The following is a 25,947-nucleotide window of genomic DNA, read 5'->3' on the forward strand; positions in this document are numbered from 1 at the left end:
GATATGGCAGGTAGAGAAACCTGTATTTTGTCTGTCCCTGTAAGAGCACATGAGACTGGGTTAAGGGTGATATGGCCAGGTAGAGAAACCTGTATTTTGTCTGTCCCTGTAAGAGCACATGAGACTGGGTTAAGGGTGATATGGCCAGGTAGAGAAACCTGTATTTTGTCTGTCCCTGTAAGAGCACATGAGACTGGGTTAAGGGTGATATGGCCAGGTAGAGAAACCTGTATTTTGTCTGTCCCTGTAAGAGCACATGAGACTGGGTTAAGGGTGATATGGCCAGGTAGAGAAACCTGTATTTTGCAAACAAAAGTCAATGTACATTTGATATCTGACTTTTTAACTGACAACAAATCACTTTTACTTGGTCCTAAGTTCTCGGTTGACTTACTGTTGAAAGAGTTATTTACTATTATACTTGTGACCAATCAATGGGAGAGTCTGATAGATGACTACATTGTAATGTAAATGTAGTGCTCTGTGTATTATGTATGTTATGGATTTGTTGTGTTATTTCCTGTTTGCTTCCCGAGAAGAATAGCTAATTAGGAATCCTAATTCATGCTAAATATGAGGCCTTTTTTGACCTTATTTGGTCATATTTGACCTTATTTGGTCATATTTGACCTTATTTGGTCATATTTGACCTTATTTGACTTTACTTTCTTATTTGGATGGATACTACATGTACAACTGGTTAGGGTTGGTTGGTAAAGGACTGTATTTTCAGGTTACTTCTGGTTTGGGTGTGGGTTACCGTGGTGATGTGTGTCCATATGGAGGTACAGTTCAAAGGGCTGAGGCTCCTCCCCCTCATTTGCGTAGGCTCGCTGAAGAGATCCAAAGGTTTCATTGGAGAGATCTTCGTTTGATTGGAAATTGCTTCTAGTGTAGGATGGACTAAATATTTGCTGACACTATTAGAGGAATAATGTATCATTTCAGTTCAAATGCAAAGCAGTTTGTTCTCCTTCTCATTGTTGGAATTGTTTTGCTTCTGGGGTATGTATGTTTCTATATTTTATGTAATTACTATGCATGTACTATGTGTGTAAGTAAATTGTGTTATTTTGGAATAACTAAATCTGTACTAAATAAATTGAAGTTGAATTAAAGTGATGTAACAGTACTGTTTCCTGTTCAACTAAGTGTACTGAGTAAAGTGACCCACCTAAACGTGTTTAATACCCACCTTATCTACCCACCTAAACGTGTTAAATACCCACCTTATCTACCCACCTTAAACTGTTAAATACCCACCTTATCTACACACCTAAACGTGTTAAATACCCACCTTATCTACCCACCTAAACGTGTTAAATACCCACCTTATCTACCCACCTTAAACTGTTAAATACCCACCTTATCTACCCACCTAAACGTGTTAAATACCCACCTTATCTACCCACCTAAACGTGTTAAATACCTACCTTATCTACCCACCTTAAACTGTACTTGTCAGATAGTATTCGAGTGTTCTCTATACACATTCGGTGTACTTGTAGCGTCACCGAAAGATAATTGCAAATAGTAATGTCACTAGCATATCCCATGTACACTAAAGATGCACTTTTTTAGCTTTGGTGCACATTTTTACATTTGACATGTCACTCATTTAGCAGACGCTCTTATCTAGATTGACTTACAGTTATTGCATTCATCTACAGATAGCTAGGTGGGACAACCACATATCTCAGTCATAGTCAGTACATTCATCTTCAGATAGCAAGGTGGGACAACCACATATCACAGTCATAGTCAATACATTCATCTCCAGATAGCTAGGTGGGACAACCACATATCTCAGTCATAGTCAGTACATTCATCTACAGATAGCTAGGTGGGACAACCACATATTACAGTCATAGTCAGTACATTCATCTTCAGATAGCTAGGTGGGACAACCACATATCTCAGTCATAGTCAGTACATTCATCTCCAGATAGCTAGGTGGGACAACCACATATCTCAGTCATAGTCAGTACATTCATCTTCAGATAGCTAGGTGGGACAACCACATATCTCAGTCATAGTCAGTACATTCATCTTCAGATAGCTAGGTGGGACAACCACATATCTCAGTCATAGTAAGTACATTTTTCCTCAATAACATAGCTGTTAGTAGAGTCAGAGCTAGAATGGGGGATGGGGGGGGGGGGGTCCAGGTGAGGAGAAGGATTATTTAAGATGCTGTTTGAAGACGTAGGGTTTCAGATGTTTTCAGAAGATGGGCAGGGACTCTGCTGTCCCTGTTTTAGGGTGAAGCTGGTTCCACCATTGGGGTGACAGGTCAGAGGAGAGTTTGGACTGGGCTGAGCGGAAGCTCAGGGGTGGGAGTGCCAAGAGACCTGAGGTGGCATAATGGAGTGCTTGGGTTGGGGTGTAGGGTAGCCTGAAGGTAGGGATGGGCATTTCCTCCTGCTGTTCCATAGGTAAACACCATGGTCTTGTAGTGGTAGGGAGGGGCAGGTCCTCCTGCTGTTCCGTAGGTAAACACCATGGTCTGGTAGTGGTAGGGAGGGGCAGGTCCTCCTGCTGTTCTGTAGGTAAACACCATGGTCTGGTAGTGGTAGGGGGGGGGGGCAGGTCCTCCTGCTGTTCCATAGGTAAACACCATGGTCAGGTAGTGGTAGGGAGGGGCAGGTCCTCCTGCTGTTCCGTAGGTAAACACCATGGTCTGGTAGTGGTAGGGAGGGGCAGGTCCTCCTGCTGTTCTGTAGGTAAACACCATGGTCTGGTAGTGGTAGGGAGGGGCAGGTCCTCCTGCTGTTCCGTAGGTAAACACCATGGTCTTGTAGTGGTAGGGGGGGGCAGGTCCTCCTGCTGTTCCGTAGGTAAACACCATGGTCTTGTAGTGGTAGGGAGGGGCAGGCCCTCCTGCTGCTCCGTAGGTAAACACCATGGTCTGGTAGTGGTAGGGAGGGGCAGGTCCTCCTGCTGTTCTGTAGGTAAACACCATGGTCTTGTAGTGGTAGGGAGGGGCAGGTCCTCCTGCTGTTCCGTAGGTAAACACCATGGTCTTGTAGTGGTAGGGGGGGGCAGGTCCTCCTGCTGTTCCGTAGGTAAACACCATGGTCTTGTAGTGGTAGGGAGGGGCAGGCCCTCCTGCTGCTCCGTAGGTAAACACCATGGTCTAGTAGTGGTAGGGAGGGGCAGGCCCCTGCTGCTCCGTAGGTAAACACCATGGTCTTGTAGTGGTAGGGAGGGGCAGGCCCTCCTGCTGCTCCGTAGGTAAACACCATGGTCTTGTAGTGGTAGGGAGGTGGGCAGGTCCTCCTGCTGTTCCATAGGTAAACACCATGGTCTTGTAGTGGTAGGGAGGGGCAGGCCCTCCTGCTGCTCCGTAGGTAAACACCATGGTCTTGTAGTGGTAGGGAGGGGCAGGCCCTCCTGCTGCTCCATAGGTAAACACCATGGTCTGGTAGTGGTAGGGAGGGGCAGGTCCTCCTGCTGTTCTGTAGGTAAACACCATGGTCTGGTAGTGGTAGGGAGGGGCAGGTCCTCCTGCTGTTCTGTAGGTAAACACCATGGTCTGGTAGTGGTAGGGAGGGGCAGGTCCTCCTGCTGTTCCGTAGGTAAACACCATGGTCTTGTAGTGGTAGGGAGGGGCAGGCCCTCCTGCTGCTCCATAGGTAAACACCATGGTCTGGTAGTGGTAGGGAGGGGCAGGTCCTCCTGCTGTTCCATAGGTAAACACCATGGTCTTGTAGTGGTAGGGAGGGGCAGGTCCTCCTGCTGTTCTGTAGGTAAACACCATGGTCTGGTAGTGGTAGGGAGGGGCAGGTCCTCCTGCTGTTCCGTAGGTAAACACCATGATGATCTTCATGTCTGAAAGTGCTGACTCACAAAGCTAGTTAGATCCAAAATATGCTGTCAAGTACATGGCAACTTTTCTGATGTTTGGATATTTCTCCTCCACGATAAGGTTCCAAAAGTGCGGACAGTCTGAGCACTGATGGAGGGATTGTGCGTTCCTGGTGTAACTCCTGCAGTTGTTGTTGCCATCCTGTACCTGTCCCGCAGGTGTGATGTTTGGATGTACCGATCCTGTGCAGGTGTTGTTACACGTGTTCTGCCACGGCGAGGACGATCAGCTGTCCATCCTGCCTGTAGCGCTGTCTTAGGTGTATCACAGTACGCACATTGCAATTTATTGCCCTGGCTACATCTGTAGTCCTCATGCCTCCTTGCAGCATGTCTAAGGCACGTTCACACAGATGAGCAGGGACCCTGGGCATCTTTCTTTTGGTGGTTTTCAGAGTCAGTAGAACGGCCTCCTTTAGTAGCCTAAGTTTTCATAACTGTGAACGTCTGTAAGCTGTTAGTGTCTTAACGACCGTTCCACAAGTGCATGTTCGTTAAATGTTTTTGGTTCCTTGAATAATCAGTGAAACAGTGTTTAAACCCTACAATGAAGATCTGTGAAGTCTTTTGGATTTTTATGAATTATCTTTGAAAGACAGTGTCCTGAAAAAGGGACATTTCTTTTTTTTGCTGAGTTTATATTGGTATTACTACATCCTATGGATGTGGATACTGCTTTAAATCAAATTTCTGCAGCATTAGTATAAATGGGATCAGTACATGTTAATGATTTAATTCCTGTGCTGTTTGTAACTACCCTGGTAGGTTGACTGATTACCTGAACCAGGTTGCAGGCACTGATTTAACGTTTTAAATGTTTTCTTGAGTGGGCAGCTTTATGAAAGCCAGTCAGTAGTCACCCAGAAATTATACATCTCAGTTGATATCACATACATTATCAAGCATTTCACACATGTTTTCCAGATACTGACTGTTAACACTTGGTCTATAGCAGCTTCCCAACATAATGGGCATTAGGTGAGGCAGATGAACCTGTAGCCATATTAGATTATTTAACATGAGATCCTCTCTAATCTTTACAGGAATGTGTTTCTGAATATAATCTGCAACACTGCCCCCATTGGCATTTCTGTCTTTTCTGTAGATGTTATAACCATGTATCATACAATGAGTCCATATGGCAGAGGCAGACACATTCATAACTGGAGTTTAGAGGCCTGCCCCAATCCCGTTATAGACGGAGCCCCATCTGTGCAAAAGCCCACCATTTGATCCCATGGAATCAGTTTGTCATCAATATAGCCACGCAGCACACTGAACATCCCCTGTGCAGTTTCATGCTCGGGAATCGTGAGACAGAACAATATGTCCTCGTGAATAGCATGCCGCGACATGTAGAGAACAATGGACAATGCAGGGGCATCTCGGACCCCACAGCTAACGTCCATTTGGAGAGCATAAGGTGGGGAGTTTGAGTCGTTCAGTCAGAGTTTCCTCTTGATTGCTAGCTATAACATCAATTCTTAGTTTCACAGTGTTATCTGACAAAGGTATTGATGTTTGTAGTTTCTGTTCCTTTCTACACATTGCTTTTACCATTTCAACTGCGGCTGGTAATATCAAAGTCTCTGCAAAAGTGTATGGTTTCATAGCGCGGGCGGGCTTTCACCGTGGGAATGATTCAAGAGCAACGGTCAAGTGCGGCAATTTGTCACGATCTAAGGTCGGTATTTGAATTTTAACTATTCAATTTTAATACATTTCATTCTGATTCTTAAGGTTAAATTACAATGATTTTGAGAGACAAAGACGACATAATACAAAATAATAATTCAACCAGGGTTTTGGAAAATCTCCCGTTGACCCCATTTTCATATGGGGTTGTGACCCGTGGTTTGGAAACCGCTGGCTTAGATTGTTGACAACATGAAAGCTATATTTTGTCTCCAATGTTTATTGAAAACAAATATACATTAGCACAATGATCACTCTTCCTCTCTCATATACATCGTTACAGTTGTTGGTTAGCTAGCTAGCAAATTGTAGCCATATTAGCATTGACATGAAATCAGTTCAAAAACCTCAAGACATGGTATCCCCACATGGCAGTTTCTTGTCATTGCGACCATCCAGAATCACAACAACAGGCTGACTTCCATTTCTTTCCTTTCTTTCCATAGAACAACATAATTAGAGTGGTGTTAGAGTGGTGTTAGAGTGGTGTTAGAGAGGTGTTAGAGTGGTGTTAGAGTGGTGTTAGATGTGTGAGTCTATCATCAAGTTCGACTAAGACTGGTGTTGGATAGAGAGTGTATCATTAAACTTCCCCTTAACCTGGACATCCACCTCATGACCGGACATTCTGTGGTGGTTTGGACGTTCTACAGACCATGTCAACACCTAGGCTTTCCTATTACGTCCATGATTCTTCTAATATCTACAACCCCACCCCTATTTTTCAGCTTCACCTTTTAAACTTGAAATCCTTAATTGTTGAAACTGCCAACCAAGAAGTTACTGCAAACAACAAACCAAGTCAGGGTCCCCCCCCACCCCCCCACGGACATCATTGAACGCAGGATAGAACACGAGAATATGTACTGATAACGATATGTACGCTGAGCAAAACAATAACAAAAGGTGCTGTTTCCCCAAAAGTGGTTTTAAATGAAACACATTGTCTCTCTGAGGCCACATGCCCATGCAATAATAACACATCATTGTTGTCGTAATAGCTAACGATTAAACCCTTTTAAAAATAAAATTTATTCACACTTTTTTTTAAATCATTGCATTATTCAAGTGTGCAATCTGCTTCTCTATAGTTTGAATATCTTGCTTCCATTTCTATACTACTATATACACTATACACTATGGTTTGGACTTCAGGTTAATAGATGCACACATGCATGTAGCATGCATGAGGCTTTGCCCACACCACATCCAAGGTAATGTAAGGATAATGTAAGGATAATGTAAACTTGTGCAGCTCATAATTTGTAACTCGACTCAACTAAGCTGGATCCCCATTTTCAGTAGCTCATTGCATTATTGCGTTGCGTAGGCCTAATTGTGTAGCGTAAAAATTAGGCTTCAAAGACAAGCTGCAAATTGGATGTAGAAGAAAAGCCGCGTGAGCAGCACATTTTGGGTAATAAGGCCTTTAAATGTTTTCATGACAGACTTGAATTGATTTTCTCCTCTCTTCCGAAAGGTATGTTCACTACAGCTTCTTCAATGAAAGGCTCAATGGGTAAGATCACGTTTCTGTTAATTTATTACACCCTAATGATGCTATAATGTGATATGGATTTTCTGATTGATTCATATTCACAGGGTTTGGTTTGACTCTTCCAACAAAGATATCCCAGTTGATGAGGACCAGAGGAACACCAGGTTAGTTGATATGAACGGAGAAATCCTCCCAACAAGTCATGATACTCGGTACTTCTAAATGCTCTTTCCTATTTCCTTAATGTTACCCGCTAGATCATTAACAGAGATCATTTACATAACAGAGATGTACTGTACACAGTTACTAGTGGTGGGCACCAATAAGGATATGAACAAGTCATATTGTGATATTGGTTCATTGCTGTTACCCTACACTATTATGAAAAAGAGCAAACATGACTGTTCCCGGAGGCACAAAACCCTGGAGGCACAAAACCCTGGAGGCACAAAACCCCTGGAGGCACAAAACCCTGGAGGCACAAAACCCTGGAGGCACAAAACCCCGGAGGCACAAAACCCCGGAGGCACAAAACCCGGGAGTCACAAAACCCCGGAGGCACAAAACCCCGGAGGCACAAAACCCCGGAGGCACAAAACCCTGGAGGCACAAAACCCTCTCAAAGGCCTTCAACGTAGCAAACTTAACGGATGAGCCATCAACAAGCTTCCCGATGTATTCACACTGGTTAGGAGGTACAATTAGAAAAAAACAATAAATTATAGTCCCACTAAGAGCAAACCAACAACCATTAGCTTTGGATCCAACAAACCCTGACCCATCGGAAAATCCCAACGCCATGACCCAACTAGCAATGTAAATCAGTCTGATGTTGTCCCGATGGCATGCGAAGGGTCTGTGGGGCATTTTCTCTCAGATTGTAGTTGAATCAGGGTTATTTGTTACAATGTATTTTTTCCATTTGGTTGTTTTCTCATTGTAAAAAAATTGTCAAACAAACTACAATACTTGAACAAAACCATGTGTGTATCGGAAGTCACACCGCTTGCTCAGTGAGTACCAGTTCCTCCTAATTCGGCTTACACCAATACTGCAGCCAATTGGACGTAAGATTCTCTAAAATGCCGTTTGAGGCGGCTTACGGTAGAGAAATTAACATTACATTTTCTGGCATCAGCTCTGGTTGACATTACTGCAGTCAGCATGTCTATGGCCTTTTATTGTCCCCAGCAGAAGGTGCACCTGTGTAATGATCACATTGTTTAATCAGCTTCTTGATATGCCACACCTATCAGGTGAATAGAATATCTTGGCAAACGAGAAATGATCACCAACAGGGATGTAAAGACATTTGAAAGAAATAAGCTTTTTCATGGATCATTTCCTGTATGTGTTTTTCAGCTCATGAAACACGGGACCAACACTTTACATGTTGCGTTTACACTCTGAGTGTACAAAACATTAAGGACACCATGTCTTTCCATGACATAAACTGACAGGGGAATCCAGGTGAAAGCTAAGATACCTTATTGATGTCACTTGCTACATCCACTTCAATCAGTGTAGATGATACTATCGAGCATTTCACACACATTGTCTAAGTACTGACTGTTAGCACTTGGTGACCTATAGAAATATCCCTAAAAGGCTTTAGATGAGGCAGGTAAACCTGCAACCCAATAACACTGGACATGAGATCTTCTCTAAACATTACAGGGAAATGGCTCTAAATATATAAAGCAACACCTCCCCCATAAGCATTCCTGTCTCTTCTGTAGATATTATATCCCTGTATTGCTACTGCGGTATCATTAAAGTAATTATCTACGTGAATCTCACAAATGGCTAATATAAAGAATGTTATCTGATGTTAGCAAGTTACTGATTTACGGAATCTTATTTCTAAGGCTACATATACAGTGTATTCAGGAAGTATTAAGGCCCCTTGACCTTTGACACATTTTATTTAATTACAGCCTCATTCTAAAATGGATTACATTGCCCTCCCCCCCTACACACGATACCCCATAATGACAAAGCAAAAACAACAGATTTTTGGAAATTTGGAAAAAGTTAGGCTGCCAGAAAATTCACAATTGGCCTAGGCAGGGTAGCCTAGTGGTTAGAGTGTTAGAGTGTTGGACTAGTAACCGAAAGGTTGCAAGTTCAAATCCCCGAGCTGACAAGGTACAAATCTGTCATTCTGCCCCTGAACAGGCAGTTAACCCACTGTTCCTAGGCCGTCATTGAAACAAAGAATTTCTTCTTATCTGACTTGCCTAGTCAAATAAAGGTCATTTAAAAAAATGGGCAATCATCATGCAGTTGTCTGGACTTCACAAAGCCATGGAAAAGAACAGACAATGAAACATTGACACAGTTGCAACTCAATGGATTTGCTGTATTGTCGAAAACATCAGACTCCTTGGAAAAACAAATGAACCTTCTGCACGTATGTGGCATTCTCTACTTTATAATATTGTTCTCCCTCTGCTACCGCTTCCCCCTCATGTGTGTGTGTGTGTGAAGTTGGGAGAGTTAGCTGAGTGTTCAGGGTTAATTTAATTTGATAATTTTTAGATACAATGTTATTACTATTGTAATGATCAAAAAGCCTGCTTTTCTACTTGGGAATGAGCTAAAAAACTTGGAAGGAAAACATTTGGCTTCAAATTTGTTTTTTTGCTGACATCTATAGAGTTTCCATATTGGTGCCGATCACTAACAATCAAATCAAATGTTATTGGTCACATACACGTATTTATCAGATGTTATTGATTCGTGTAGCGAAATGCTTGTGTTCCTAGCTCAACAGTGCAGTACTACCTAACAATTCACAACAATACACACATCAAAAAGTACAATTATGGAATTAAGAAATATATAAATATATGGGTATTATGATGAGCATTGTCAGAGTGGCATTGACTAAAATACAGTAGAATAGAATACAGTATATACATATGAGATGAGTAAAGCAGTATGTAAACATTATTTAAGTGACTAGTTAGTAAATACAGTAGAATAGAATACAGTATATACATATGAGATGAGTAAAGCAGTATGTAAACATTATTTAAGTGACTAGTTAGTAAATACAGTAGAATAGAATACAGTAGATACATATGAGATGAGTAAAGCAGTATGTAAACATTATTTAAGTGACTAGTTAGTAAATACAGTAGAATAGAATACAGTATATACATATGAGATGAGTAAAGCAGTATGTAAACATTATTTAAGTGACTAGTTAGTAAATACAGTAGAATAGAATACAGTATATACATATGAGATGAGTAAAGCAGTATGTAAACATTATTTAAGTGACTAGTTAGTAAATACAGTAGAATAGAATACAGTATATACATATGAGATGAGTAAAGCAGTATGTAAACATTATTTAAGTGACTAGTTAGTAAATACAGTAGAATAGAATACAGTATATACATATGAGATGAGTAAAGCAGTATGTAAACATTATTTAAGTGACTAGTTAGTAAATACAGTAGAATAGAATACAGTATATACATATGAGATGAGTAAAGCAGTATGTAAACATTATTTAAGTGACTAGTTAGTAAATACAGTAGAATAGAATACAGTATATACATATGAGATGAGTAAAGCAGTATGTAAACATTATTTAAGTGACTAGTTAGTAAATACAGTAGAATAGAATACAGTATATACATATGAGATGAGTAAAGCAGTATGTAAACATTATTTAAGTGACTAGTTAGTAAATACAGTAGAATAGAATACAGTAGATACATATGAGATGAGTAAAGCAGTATGTAAACATTACTTAAGTGACTAGTGTTCCATTATTAAAGTGGCCAGTGATTCCATGTCTATGTATATGGGGCAGCAGTCTCTAATATGAAGGGTTGAACAACCAGGTGGTAGCTGGCTAGTGATGGCTATGTGATGGCTATTTAACAGCCTGATGGTCTATGTAGACCATCATAGATAATATTTCCAAAAAGTCGAGCTGCTCGAATCTTTGCGCCAGGAGTGGCATAAAGTCACCCAACATCAATGTGAAAGACTGGTGGAGTGCATGATAAGACACATGAAAGCTGTGATTGAAAATCAGGGTTATTCCACCAAATATTGATTTCTGAACTCTTCCTAAGTTAAAACATTAGTATTGTGTTTATTAAAAAATGAATATGAACTTATTTTATTTTCATTATTCGAGGTCTGACAACACTGCATCTTTATTGTTATTTTGGCCAGTTGTCATTTTCGGCAAATAAATGAATAAATAAATGCTCTAAATTACAATATTTTAATTTGGTATTTGGGAGAAATGCTGTCAGTAGTTTATAGAATAAAACATTTGTAATTTTACCCGAACACATCAGCCACGCTCAAGGTACTAAATGATATCATAACCGCCATCGATAAAAGACAGTACTGTGCAGCCGTCTTCATCGACCTTGCCAAGGCTTTCGACTCTGTCAATCATATTCTTATCGGCAGACTCAGTAGCCTCGGTTTTTCTAATGACTGCCTTGCCTGGTTCACCAACTACTTTGCAGACAGAGTTCAGTGTGTCAAATTGGAGGGCATGTGGTCCGGTCCTCTGGCAGTCTCTATGGGGGTGCCACAGGGTTCAATTCTCGGGCCGACTCTTTTCTCTGTATACATCAATGATGTTGCTCTTGCTGCGGCCGATTCCCTGATCCACCTCTACGCAGACGACACCATTCTGTATACTTCTGGCCCTTCCTTGGACACTGTGCTAACTTACCTCCAAACGAGCTTCATTGCCATTCAACACTCCTTCCGTGGCCTCCAACCGCTCTTAAATGCTAGTAAAACCAAATGCATGCTTTTCAACCGTTTGCTGCCTGCACCAGCACGCATGACTAGCATCACCGTGCTTCTACACCTGCATTGCTTGCTGTTTGGGGTTTTAGGCTGGGTTTCTGTACAGCACTTTGAGATATCAGCTGATGTACGAAGGGCTATATAAATAAATTTGATTTGATTTGATTTGATCACCACCCTGGATGGTTCCGACCTAGAATATGTGGACATCTATAAGTACCTAGGTGTCTGGCTAGACTGTAAACTTTCCTTCCAGACTCATATCAAACATCTCCAATCTAAAATCAAATCTAGAATCGGCTTTTTATTTCGCAACAAAGCCTCCTTCACTCACGCCGCCAAACTTACCCTAGTAAAACTGACTATCCTACCGATCCTCGACTTCGGCGATGTCATCTACAAAATAGCTTCCAATACTCTATTCAGCAAACTGGATGCAGTTTATCACAGTGCCATCCGTTTTGTTACTAAAGCACCTTATACCACCCACCACTGCGACCTGTATGTTCTAGTCGGCTGGCCCTCGCTACATATTCGTCGCCAGACCCACTGGCTCCAGGTCATCTACATGTCCATGCTAGGTAAAGCTCCGCCTTATCTCAGTTCACTGGTCACGAAGGCAACACCCACCCGTAGCACGCGCTCCAGCAGGTGTATCTCACTGATCATCCCTAAAGCCAACACCTCATTTGGCCTCCTTTCCTTCCAGTTCTCTGCTGCCTGTGACTGGAACGAATTGCAAAAAATCGTTGAAGTTGGAGACTTTTATCTCCCTCACAAACTTCAAACATCTGCTATCTGAGCAGCTAACCGATCGCTGCAGCTGTACATAGTCTATCGGTAAATAGCCCACCCATTTTTACCTACCTCATCCCCATACTGTTTTTATTTATTTACTTTTTTGCTCTTTTGCACACCAATATCTCTACCTGCACATGACCATCTGACCATTTATCACTCCAGTGTTAATCTGCTAAATTGTAATTATTTGCCTACCTCCTCATGCCTTTTGCACACAATGTATATGGACTTTTTTTTCTACTGTGTTATTGACTTGTTTATTGTTTATGCCATGTGTAACTCTGTGTTGTTGTCTGTTCACACTACTATGCTTTATCTTGGCCAGGTCGCAGTTGTAAATGAGAACTTGTTCGCAACTAGGCTACCTGGTTAAATAAAGGTGTTCTCAACTAGGCTACCTGGTTAAATAAAGGTGTTCTCAACTAGCCTACCTGGTTAAATAAAGGTGTTCTCAACTAGCCTACCTTGTTAAATAAAGGTGTTCTCAACTAGCCTACCTGGTTAAATAAAGGTGAAAAATAAAATGAATAAAAAATACTGTATAGCTGGTTGTCATTAATCATTGTACCACGTCTTTCTATTCACACAGTCTGAGTAAATCCATATTCAGGAGCAGAGAACAGAACATCATCTCTCCAGAAAGGTGTGTATCAGTATATTCAGGAGCAGAGAACAGAACATAATCTCTTCAGAAAGGTGTGTATCTGTAAATTCAGGAGCAGAGAACAGAACATTGTCTCTCCAGAAAGGTGAGTATCAGTATATTCAGGAGCAGAGAACAGAACATCGTCTCTCCAGAAAGGTATGTATCTGCATATTCAGGAGCAGAGAACAGAACATAATCTCTTCAGAAAGGTGTGTATCTGTAAATTCAGGAGCAGAGAACAGAACATTGTCTCTCCAGAAAGGTGAGTATCAGTATATTCAGGAGCAGAGAACAGAACATCGTCTCTCCAGAAAGGTATGCATCTGCATATTCAGGAGCAGAGAACAGAACATCATCTCTTCAGAAAGGTGTTTATCTGTATATTCAGGAGCAGAGAACAGAACATTGTCTCTCCAGAAAGGTGTGTATCAGTATATTCAGGAGCAGAGAACAGAACATCATCTCTCCAGAAAGGTGTGTATCAGTATATTCAGGAGCAGAGAACAGAACATCATCTCTCCAGAAAGGTGTGTATCAGTATATTCAGGAGCAGAGAACAGAACATCATCTCTCCAGAAAGGTGTGTATCTGTATATTCAGGAGCAGAGAACAGAACATCATCTCTCCAGAAAGGTGTGTATCAGTATATTCAGGAGCAGTAGATCCCACTTCTCCCCCAAAACAAGGACACAGATCAACTACAAATACTACCTCCACCCAGCAACTGCCAACCCAGACCCCACCCCTTCCCCTCCCCAAACACAAGGACACAGACAAACAGTTAAATATTCCACCAAACCAGCCATCAAACTGCAGACTCAAATCTCAAGCAGAAAAAATCTATTTATTCATGGATGACATTCATACAAAGCTTTCCCTCACCCTCCATTTGGCAAATCTGGCCATAACTCCTTCCTCTTAATTCCTGTTTACAAGCAAAAGCTCAAACAGGAAGTACCAGAAAGGCGCTCAATTGAAGTGGTGTGATGAAGCAGACACTACAATCGTGACCAAAAGTTTTGAGAATGACACAAATATAAATTTTCACAAAGTCTGCTGCCTCAGTTTGTATGGTGGCAAATTGTACAGTATATACTACAGAAAGTTATGAAGAGTGATCAGATGAATTGCAATTAAATGAACTGAATCCCCCCCAAAACATTTCCACTGCATTTCAGCCCTGCCACAAAAGGACCAGCTGACATCATGTCAGTGATTCTCTCGTTAACACAGGTGATTGTTGATGAGGACAAGGCTGGAGATCACTCTGTTATGCTGATTGAGTTCGAATAACAGACTGAAGCTTCAAAAGGAAGGTGGTTCTTGGAATCATTGTTCTTCCTCTGTCAAGCATGGTTACCTGCAAGGAAACACGTGCCGTCATCATGACGTGCCGTCATTGCTGCCAGTAAGATTGCACCTAAATCAACCATTTATCGGATCATCAAGAACTTCAAGGAGCGGTTCAATTATTGAGAAGAAGGCTTCAGGAGGCCCAAGAAAGTCCAGCAAGCGCCAGGACCGTCTCCTAAAGTTGATTCAGCTGCGGGATCGGGGCACCACCAGTACAGAGCTTGCTCAGGAATGGCAGCGGGCAGGTGTGAGTGCATCTGCACGCACAGTGAGGCAAAGACTTTGAGGATGGCCTGGTGTCAAGAAGGGCAGCAAAGAAGCCACTTCTCTCCAGGAAATACATAAGGGACAGACTGATATCCTGCAAAAGGTACAGGGATTGGACTGCCGAGGACTGGGGTAAAGTCATTTTCTCTGATGAATCCCCTTTCTGATTATTTGGGGCATCCGGAAAAAAGCTTGTCCGGAGAAGACAAGGTGAGCGCTACCATCAGTCCTGTGTCATGCCAACAGTAAAGCATCCTGAGACCATTCATGTGTGGGGTTGCTTCTCAGCCAAGGGAGTGGGCTTACTCACAATTTTGCCTAAGATCACAGCCATGAATCAAGAATGGTACCAACACATCCTCCGAGAGCAACTTCTCCCAACCATCCAGGAACAGTTTGGTGATGAACAATGCCTTTTCCAGCATGATGGAGCACCTTGCCATAAGGAAAACGTGATAACTAAGTGGCTCGGGGAACAAAACATTAATATTTTGTGTCCATGGCTAGGAAATTCCCCAGCCCTTAATCCCATTGAGAACTTGTGGTCAATCCTCAAGAGGCGGGTGGACAAACAAAAACCCACAAATTCTGACAAACTCCAAGCATTGATTATGCAAGAATGGGCTACCATCAGTCAGGATGTGGCCCAGAAGTTAATTGACAGCATGTCAGGGCAGATTGCAGAAGTCTTGAAAAAGAAGGGTCAACACTACTAATATTGACTCTTTGCATCAACTTCATGTAATTGTCAATAAAAGCCTTTGACACTTATGAAATGCTTGTAATTATACTTCAGTATTCCATAGTAACATCTGACAAAAATATCTAAAGACACCGAGGCAGCAGACTTCGTGAAAATTAATATTTGTGTCATTCTCAAAACTTTTGGCCACGACTGCAAGTTTGGGGATTGTTTTGCTAGCGCTGATGGTAATATGCATCAACGACGTAGTCCCCACAGTGATGGTACGTACAAATCCTAACCAAAAAGCCATAGATTACAGGAAACATCTGCACCGAGCTGAAGGCTGGAGCTGCCGCTTTCAAGGAGTGGGACACACAACCCGGAATGTTATAAGAAATCCCGCTATGCCCTCAGATGAACCATCAAACAGGCAAATCATCAATACAGGATTAAGATTGAATCGTTCTACACCGGCTCTGATGCTCAGATGTGGCAGGGCTTGGAAACTATTACAGATTACAAAGGGAAACACAGACACAAGCTGCACCAGTGACGCGAGCCTACCAGACGAGCTAAATGCCTTCTATGCTGGCTTCGAGGCAAGAAACACTGAACCATGCATGAGAGCACCAGCTGTTCACGGATGACTGTGTGATCACGCGCTCAGTAGCCGATGTGAGTAAGACCTTTAAACAGGTTAACATTCACAAGGCTGTAGGGCCGGATGGATTACCTGGACATGTACTCAGAGCATTTGATGAACAGCTGGCAAGTGTCTTCACCGACATTTTCAACCTCTCCTTGGCCCAGTCTGTAATATCCAGATGTTTCAAGCAGACCACCATAGCCCCTGTACCCTAGACCACCAAGTTAACCTGTCTGTCGTTCTGCCCCTGAGCAAGGCAGTTATCCAACTGTTCCCCGGGTGCCGACGATGTGGATGTCGATTAGTGCAGCCCCCCACACCTCTCTGATTCAGAAGACACATTTCAGTTGAATGCATTCAGTTGTACAACTGACTAGTTATCCCCCTTTTCCTTCTAAATTACTATTGCACCGTAGAACTTACATTTGTATCCATGAACTGATTTGAAAGGCTGGTCATGGCTCATATCAACACCATCATCCCAGACACCCTGGACCCACTCCAATTCACATACCACCCCAACAGATTCACAGATGAAGCAATCTCTATTGTGCTCCACACTGCCTTTTCCCACCTGGACATAAGGAACACCTACTTGAGAATGCTGTTCAATGTCTACAGCTGAGTGTTCAACACCATAGTGCCCTCCAAGCTCCTCACTAAGCTAAGGACCCTGGGATTAAACACCTTCCTCTGCAATCGGATACTGTTTAAAGGTCTTACTCACATCTGCTGCGGAGAGCGTGATCACACAGTCGTCCAGAACAGCTGATGCTCTCATCAATGCTTCAGTGTTACTTGCCTCGAAGTGAGCATAGAAGTTATTTTGCTCGTCTGGTAGGTTTGTGTCACTGTAATAGTTTGCAAGCCGTGCCATATCCGATGAGCGTTGGAGCCGGTGTTGTACGATTCGATCTTAGTCCTGTATTGACACTTTGCCTGTTTGATGGTTCGTCGGAGGGCATAAGCTTCTGGGTTAGAGTCCCGCTCCTTGAAAGTGGCAGCTCTACCCTTTAGCTCAGTGCAAATGTTCCCTGTAATCCATGGCTTCTGGTTAGGGTATGTACGCACATTCAATGTGGGGATGACGTCCTCGATGCACTTATTGATAAAGCCAGTGACTGATGTGGTGTACTCCTCAATGCCATTGGAAGAATTCCGGGACATATTCCAGTCTGTGCTAACAAAACAGTCCTGTAGTTTAGCATCTGCTTCATCTGACCACTATTTTATAGACCGAGCATCTGGTGTTTCCTGCTTAAAATTGTGCATGTAAGCAGGAATCAGGAGGTTGGAATTATGATTTGCCAAATGGAGGGAGAGCTTTATACGCATCTCTGTGTGTGGAGTAAAGGTGGTCTAGAACTTTTGCACGTTTGACATGCTGAAAGAAACGAGGTAAAACTGATTTAAGTTTCTCTGCATTAAAGTCAATGGCCAATTGGCATATATATTACTGAAACAAAATTTCCACTTGGGCGAGGATATTGGAAATGTAATCAAAGCCTCTTGGATTGAAACTTGTTTTCAACCTGTTCGGGCTAGGTGTTCCGTGAGTGGGACACCTGCCGACAACATCCGGTGAAATTGGAGGGAATTCAAATAAAAAATTGTAATATTAAACATTCATGAAAATACAAGTGTCTTACATCATTCAAAAGCTTAGAATCCTGTTAATCGATTTACAAAAGACTTTTACGGCGAAAGCAAAGCATGCGATTGTCTGAGGACACCGCCACACATCAACATATTTTTCAACCAGCACAGACATCACAAATAGCGATAAAAAAATCACTTACTTTTGAAGATCTTCCTCTGTTTGCAATCCCAAAGGGTCCCAGCTACACAATGAATGGTTGTTTTGTTTGATAAAGTCCTTCTTTATATCCCAAAAAGTCAATTTAGTTGGCGCCATTGATTTCAGTAATCTACTCGTTCAACATGCAGACAAAGGAATACAAAAAGTTGTTGGTAGGGTTCGTCCAAACAAGTCAAACGACGTTTCTAATTAATCTCAGGTACTCTAATATCTAAATAAACGATAATATTTCATACGGAAAGTAGTATGTTCAATAGGAAAGAAAAGAACGAACTATACACGAACTGACTTTTCCAACTTAACATACAATACTGTTCGAATGTTTGGGGTCATTTAGAAATGTCTTTGTTTTTGAAAGAAAAGCACATTTTTATTACCATTAAAATAACATCAAATTGATCAGAAATACAGTGTGCACATTGTTCATGTTGTAAATGACTATTGTAGCTGGAAACGACAGATTTTTTGTGGAATATCTACATAGGCGTACAGAGGCCCATTATCAGCAACCATCACTCCTGTGTTACAATGGCATGTTGTGTTAGCTAATCCAAGTTTATAATTTTAAAAGGCTAATTGATCAATAGAATACCCTTTTGCAGTTATGTTAGTGAAGGGTTAAAGTTGATATTGGGGGTCTTCTCAAGACCTCCACCACTGATTATGTTGTAATTAATTTGCTTACGTGCCATTGTACTGATGCTCACTCTATAGCTGAATATCAAGGCCTCTGTCTGTGCCTAGCTCTCTGCCAAAACACGCAGGAACCACGGCGTCTGTGAGAAAAGGTGAGAAAAGGGACTGTGGGTGATAGCGAGACACAGAGAGACAGCGTCTGTTTTTCTCTGATACTATGGCAGATTTGCATAACGCTGAAACAGGTTCTCAGAAACCTCGTGTTAAGAATAACTGGGTCTTTTAGCTGCACATGAAGGGTTTGACATAGGAGATCACACCATCAGGTGTGACCTCGGGTATATAAGATCCAGTCTTTCTTTTGTTGGGGGCAGAACTCAGGAGAGACATAAGTTGTATGTTCTGTCTACAACTGTACTCTAATTAAAATATCTTAATGTTAAATATGCACATTTAGTGTATTCATTATTTGTTAAGTAAATAACAGAGCCCAGCATTAAAAATGTCTTTCTTTAGACTAGCTGAGTATCTGGAGCATCAGCATTTGTGGGTTCGATTACAGGCTCAAAATGGCCAGAAACAAAGCCCTTTCTTCTGAAACTAGTCAGTCTATTCTTCTTCTGAGAAATGAAGGCTGTTCCATCCAAGAAACTGAAGATCTCATGCAACGCTGTGTACTACTCCCTTCACAGAACAGTGCAAACTGGCCCTAACCAGAATAGAATGAGGAGTGGGAGGCCCCGGTGCACAACTGAGCAAGAGGACAAGTACATGAGAGTGTCTAGTTTGAGAAACAGTCCTCAACTGACAGCTTCATTAAATAGTAACCGCAAAACACCAGTCTCAACGTCGACAGTGAAGAGACGACTCTGGGATGCTGGCCTTATAGGCAGAGTTGCAAAGAAAACGTTGTATCTCAGACTGGCCAATAAAAAGAAAAGATTGGCAAAAGAACACAGGCACTGGACAGATGAACTCTGCCTAGAAAGCCAGCATCCCAGAGTTTTCAGTAAGGATCTCTCTGTACCTTGCTCCGTTCATCTTCTCCTCGATGCTGACTAGTATCCCAGTTCCTTCCTCTGTAAAATATCCCCAAAACATGATGCTGCCACCACCATGCTTCACCGTAGGGATGGTGCCAGGTTTCCTCCAGACGTTACGCTTGTCATTCAGGCCAAAGAGTTCAATCTTGGTTTCATCAGAACAGAGAATCTTGTTTCTCATGGTCAGAGTCCTTTAGGTGCCTTGTGGAAATCTCCAAGTGGGCTGTCATGTGCATTTTACTGAGTAGTTGCTTCCGTCTGGCCACTCAACCATAAAGGCCTGATTAGTAGAGTGCTGCAGAGATGGTTGTCCTTCTGAAAGATTCTGCCATCTCCATAGAGGAACTCTGGAGCTCTTTCAGAGTGACAATTGTGTTCTTGGTCACATCCCTGACCAAGGCCCTTCTCCCTTGAATGCTCAGTTTGGCCGGGCGGCCAGCTCTTCAAAGAGTCTTGGTGGTTCCAAATTTCTTCCATTTAAGACTGATGGAGGCCACTGTGTTCTTGGGATCCTTCATTGCTGCAGAATCTTTGTTGGTCCCTTTCCCCACATCTGTTCCTTGACACAATCCTGTCTCTGAGCTCTACGGACAATTCCTTCCACCTCATGGCTTGGTTTCTGCTGTGACATGCCCTGTCAACTGTGGGAGCTTTTATAGACAGGTGTGTGCCTTTCCAACATTCCAACCTTCCAACTTCCTATGGCTTGTTTTAAACATTTTGATATTTTGGAGATTATTTCATTTTCAAATAACTGAAAGTGAGAGGTTGTAATCTATATAAAGGGAATAAGGCCATTCTTGAACATGGGGTGAGACATTCTTATTTATCTGCCAGAGAACCAGTTTGGATTTAAATTAACTTTGGTGAGACTGAAGCCTTTGTGAGAGGTCTATTGCTTTAATATTTAATAATATTCACCCTCTGAATTCATCTCCAAAATATAAATAGGCCCGTTTAATTTTGACTAGCTGGCCATTCCAAATAAAATGGAAAACACCAAGGACATAAGGACATGGTAATTCCACAAATGTTATTACTCCAACACAATTTACCCTCATACATTTTTTAAAGCAACCTAGATTGACTACAATCCTATTCTTCCACGCTCCACATTGTTTTCCTGCTAGAACAGTTTTTTTTATATATAAAGGATGAACCAAAGTACCAATATGAAAAAGGTTCTCCACACCCTAAAAAAGGTTCTCCACACCCTAAAAAAGGTACTCCACAGCCTAAAAAAGGTTTCCCCTGCAGTGAAAAAGTTAAAAAACCTTTTTGGTACTAGCACCTTGTTTTTGAGAGAGCAATAACAACATCAGCCCATATCTTCATTAACTAATGAATTCCGTTTTGTTCTCCCAGGCTATTGTACAAGCAGCCCAGTGTCTTGGTGGGGTGAGTAGTGTTGCTACGTTATGTTATCTCATTGTTATCTTCCACATCAGCGTGTAGCCTAGTTTACCTCATGTCTTTTCACGGGACTTTAACTGCAAAAACATTGAGCAGAGAATCAGAACAACACAGTCAGGCTTGATCTGTATATATATATATATTTTTTACCTTTATTTAACTAGGCAAGTCAGTTATGAACAAATTCTTATTTTCAATGACGGCCTAGGAACAGTGGGTTAACTGCCTGTTCAGGGGCAGAATGACAGATTTGTACCTTGTCAGCTCGGGGATTTGAACTTGCAACCTTCCGGTTACTAGTCCAACGCTCTAACCACTAGGTTACCCTGTAAACATTGAGATCATAATCAGTACAACACAGTCCGGCTTCATCTTGTTTTGTTTCTTTAGTCGTACTGATGTGGTGGCAGTCACCCCGTGGTTGGCACCCATCGTCTGGGAAGGAACCTTTGACCCTGACCTCGTCGACACAATCTACAAGTCCATGAACATCACCATAGCAACCACAGTGTTTGCCGTTGGAAAGTGAGTAGCCTACAACCTTTCCCAAATATTCAAAAAGGGAAATTAAACTGTCAATATTTTTTATAAACACTGAAACTACACTGAGTGTACAAACATTATGAACACCTGCTTTCTCCATAACAGACTGACCAGGTGAATCCAGGTGAAAGCTATGATCCCTTATTGATGTCACTTGTTAAATCCACTTCAATCAGTGTAGACAAAGAGGAGAAGACAGGTTAAAGAAGGATTGTTAAGCCTCAACACATTTAAGACATGGATTGTGTTTGTGTGACATTCCGATGGTGAATGGGCAAGACAAAAACAACACTGTGTATGAGGACATAACATGTGTGACATTCCGATGGTGAATGGGCATGTCGTGTCTTTGGCTATGCCGGATTAAGTGATATGACATGCTATTCTATAAAATCCTTTCTCCGTAATTAATATTACCTGATTGAGCTAATAATGTCAAAGTCGGGGAACAACGAAATAATATTTATAGAGCTGTTATCTTCCAAATAAACTCTTAAAGACCTAGTAATATTCTACATCAATAGCAGTCAATATTAATCGTCACCTTAATTCTGTCTCATCTGAAAGTTGTAAATTCTTGGTTATCTTCACGAACCCTGGCTAACAAGTTGAATCAGCAATACAAAATTGGGTTTAATTATTTATTTACTAAATACCTAACTAATTACACAGAATTACATATACAAAGAATGAATCATATCTTGATTACAAATTACGTCATAAAGGAAAACGTCCCCAGCGGGCGGAACAGATATGACAGCTTGTTACACAAAAGAAAAGGGGCTGGGTTTGAGTGAAAGAGCGGGAAGACTGAGGGACAAAGGGAGAGACAAAGAGGAGACAGGATAAAGAAGGATTGTTAAGCCTCGACACATTTAAGACATGGATTGTGTTTGTGTGACATTCCGATGGTGAATGGGCAAGACAAAAACCACACTGTGTATGAGGACATGACCAGCTATGGGAAGCATTGGAGTCAACATGGGCCAGAATCCCTGAAAACGATGTAAACCATATGCCAGTCACCAGATCTCAATCCAATGAGGCAGTACCTGAGATAGCGTTTTCACGACTATCAACATAACACCAAATTATCCCTCCGACAGAGTTCCAGACACTCGTAGAATCTTTGCCAAGGTGCATTAGAGCTGTTCTGGTGGCTAGTGGTAGCCCAAGGTTGCTGGTGGTGGCCCAAGGTTGCTGGTGGTGGCCCAAGTTTGCTGGTGGTGGCACAAGGTTGCTGGTGGTGGCCCAAGGTGGCTGGTGGTAACCCAAGGTGGTTGGTGGTAACCCAAGGTGGCTGGTGGTAACCCAAGGTGGCTGGTGGAGGCCCAAGGTGGCTGGTGGTGCCCCAAGGTGGCTGGTGGTGCCCCAAGGTAGCTGGTGGAGGCCCAAGGTGGCTGGTGGAGGCCCAAGGTGGCTGGTGGAGGCCCAAGGTGGCTGGTGGAGGCCCAAGGTGGCTGGTGGAGGCCCAAGGATGCTGGTGGTGGCCCAAGGTTGCTGGTGGTGGCCCAAGGTGGCTGGTGGTGGACCAAGGATGCTGGTGGTGGCCCAAAGTTGCTGGTGGAGGCCCAAGGTGGCTGGTGGAGGCCCAAGGTGGCTGGTGGTGGCCCAAGGTGGCTGGTGGTGGCCCAAGGTGGCTGGTGGTGGCCCAAGGATGCTGGTGGTGGCCCAAGGTGGCTGGTGGAGGCCCAAGGTGGCTGGTGGAGGCCCAAGGTTGCTGGTGGTGGCCCAAGGTGGCTGGTGGTGGCCCAAGGTGGCTGGTGGTGGCCCAAGGATGCTGGTGGAGGCCCAAGGTGGCTGGTGGAGGCCCAAGGTGGCTGGTGGTGGCCCAAGGTGGCTGGTGGTGGCCCAAGGTGGCTGGTGGTGGCCCAAGGATGCTGGTGGTGGCCCAAGGTGGCTGGTGGTGGACCAAGGTTGCTGGTGGAGGACCAAGGTTGCTGGTGGTGGCCCAAGTTTGCTGGTGGTGGCACAAGGTTGCTGGTGGTGGCCCAAGGTGGCTGGTGGTAACCCAAGGTGGTTGGTGGTAACCCAAGGTGGCTGGTGGTAACCCAAGGTGGCTGGTGGAGGCCCAAGGTGGCTGGTGGTGCCCCAAGGTGGCTGGTGGTGCCCCAAGGTAGCTGGTGGAGGCCCAAGGTGGCTGGTGGAGGCCCAAGGTGGCTGGTGGAGGCCCAAGGTGGCTGGTGGAGGCCCAAGGATGCTGGTGGTGGCCCAAGGTTGCTGGTGGTGGCCCAAGGTGGCTGGTGGTGGACCAAGGATGCTGGTGGTGGCCCAAAGTTGCTGGTGGAGGCCCAAGGTGGCTGGTGGAGGCCCAAGTTGGCTGGTGGTGTCCCAAGGTGGCTGGTGGTGGCCCAAGGTGGCTGGTGGTGGCCCAAGGATGCTGGTGGTGGCCCAAGGTGGCTGGTGGAGGCCCAAGGTGGCTGGTGGAGGCCCAAGGTTGCTGGTGGTGGCCCAAGGTGGCTGGTGGTGGCCCAAGGTGGCTGGTGGTGGCCCAAGGATGCTGGTGGAGGCCCAAGGTGGCTGGTGGAGGCCCAAGGTGGCTGGTGGTGGCCCAAGGTGGCTGGTGGTGGCCCAAGGTGGCTGGTGGTGGCCCAAGGATGCTGGTGGTGGCCCAAGGTGGCTGGTGGTGGACCAAGGTTGCTGGTGGAGGACCAAGGTGTTTGGTGGTGGACCAAGGTGGCTGGTGGTGGACCAAGGTTGCTGGTGGAGAACCAAGGTGGCGGCCCAACTCTCTATTAAGATCCTTTATGTTGATGTTTCCTATATTTTGACAGTTACCTGTGTGTCTTTAAATTCTGACAGATACGTCCGCTTTCTCCGAGATTTCCTGGAGACAGCAGAGAAGCACTTCATGGTCGACTTCAACGTGCGCTACTACGTTTTCACAGATCGGCCCGACGATGTTCCATCAGTGAACCTGTCTCAGGGGAGACATTTAAGTGTGATCCAGGTGCCAGGTTCAAACCGCTGGCAGGAGATATCAGCCCGGAGGATGGAGATCATCCAGACAGCCATCGAACGTCAGATCAGCAGGGAGGCTGACTACATCAAATCAAATCAAATCAAATCAAATCATCTGTCATCTGTCTGGACGTGGACGTGGACAGCAAGTTCCGCGCTCGCTGGGGAGCCGAGTCTCTGGGCAGGCTGGTTGCTGTGATTCACCCATGGTTCTACCAGGCGACCCGTGACCACTTCACATACGAACGGCGTCCAGCCTCGACAGCCTACATCCCCATGGATGAGGGAGATTACTACTATGCCGGGGCCCTGTTTGGAGGATTCGTGGAGGATGTGTACACACTAACAAAGGTATGCCGGAACCAGCTTGAAGAGGACGCGAGGAATTCCATCGAGGCTGCCTGGCAGGAGGAGAGTCACCTCAACAGGTACCTGCTTTACAACAAGCCCAGCAAGCTGTTGTCTCCAGAGTACCAGTGGGATGACAAGAAGACCAATACCAAAGAGGTCAAAGTCATTCGCTTCTCTTCTGTCGTTAAAAACTATGCTGAAATTCGTCCCAATGTATAGGACTAGGAATTGGATATTCGACCGACAGAAGAAAAACTTAATAGATTATGGTTAATGTTAGGTTAAGTTCAGGTATAGCTTCACTGAGGTTTGGGTTAATGTTAGGTTAAGTTCAGGTATAGCTTCACTGAGGTTTGGGTTAATGTTAGGTTAAGTTCAGGTATAGCTTCACTGAGGTTTGGGTTAATGTTAGGTTAAGTTCAGGTATAGCTTCACTGAGGTTTGGGTTAATGTTAGGTTAAGTTCAGGTATAGCTTCACTGAGGTTTGGGTTAATGTTAGGTTAAGTTCAGGTATAGCTTCACTGAGGTTTGGGTTAATGTTAGGTTAAGTTCAGGTTTAGCTTCACTGAGGTTTGGGTTAATGTTAGGTTATGTTCAGGTATAGCTTCACTGAGGTTTGGGTTAATGTTAGGTTAAGTTCAGGTATAGCTTCACTGAGGTTTGGGTTAAGGTTAGGTTAAGTTCAGGTATAGCTTCACTGAGGTTTGGGTTAAGGTTAGGTTAAGTTCAGGTATAGCTTCACTGAGGTTTGGGTTAAGGTTAGGTTAAGTTCAGGTATCGCTTCACTGAGGTTTGGGTTAATGTTAGGTTAAGTTCAGGTATAGCTTCACTGAGGTTTGGGTTAATGTTAGGTTAAGTTCAGGTATAGCTTCACTGAGGTTTGGAGTAAGGTTAGGTTAAGTTCAGGTATAGCTTCACTGAGGTT

General features: G+C 43.5%; 1 protein-coding gene across 2 annotated transcripts in view; it reads left to right on the forward strand.

Moving 5' to 3' along the window:
• Positions 1-909: 909 nt before the first annotated feature.
• The window catches only part of LOC109886880 (uncharacterized), a 76,533-nt gene continuing 51,495 nt past the window's right edge, over positions 910-25,947 (forward strand). The window contains exons 1-6 of one of the 2 annotated variants that reach the window (XM_031815397.1): positions 910-1,005; positions 7,043-7,081; positions 7,165-7,224; positions 13,248-13,301; positions 21,119-21,151; positions 21,557-21,691. In XM_031815397.1, coding sequence (XP_031671257.1) covers positions 935-1,005; positions 7,043-7,081; positions 7,165-7,224; positions 13,248-13,301; positions 21,119-21,151; positions 21,557-21,691 — 392 coding nt within the window. In that variant the 5' untranslated portion in view covers positions 910-934. Of the gene's footprint in view, positions 1,006-7,042; positions 7,082-7,164; positions 7,225-13,247; positions 13,302-13,503; positions 13,938-21,118; positions 21,152-21,556; positions 21,692-25,947 lie in introns of those variants that run through there. The other variant, XM_031815398.1, reaches the window with a different exon arrangement.

Source organism: Oncorhynchus kisutch, unplaced genomic scaffold, assembly GCF_002021735.2.
Source record: "Oncorhynchus kisutch isolate 150728-3 unplaced genomic scaffold, Okis_V2 Okis09a-Okis19a_hom, whole genome shotgun sequence".
NCBI classification, from domain to species: Eukaryota; Metazoa; Chordata; class Actinopteri; order Salmoniformes; family Salmonidae; genus Oncorhynchus; species Oncorhynchus kisutch.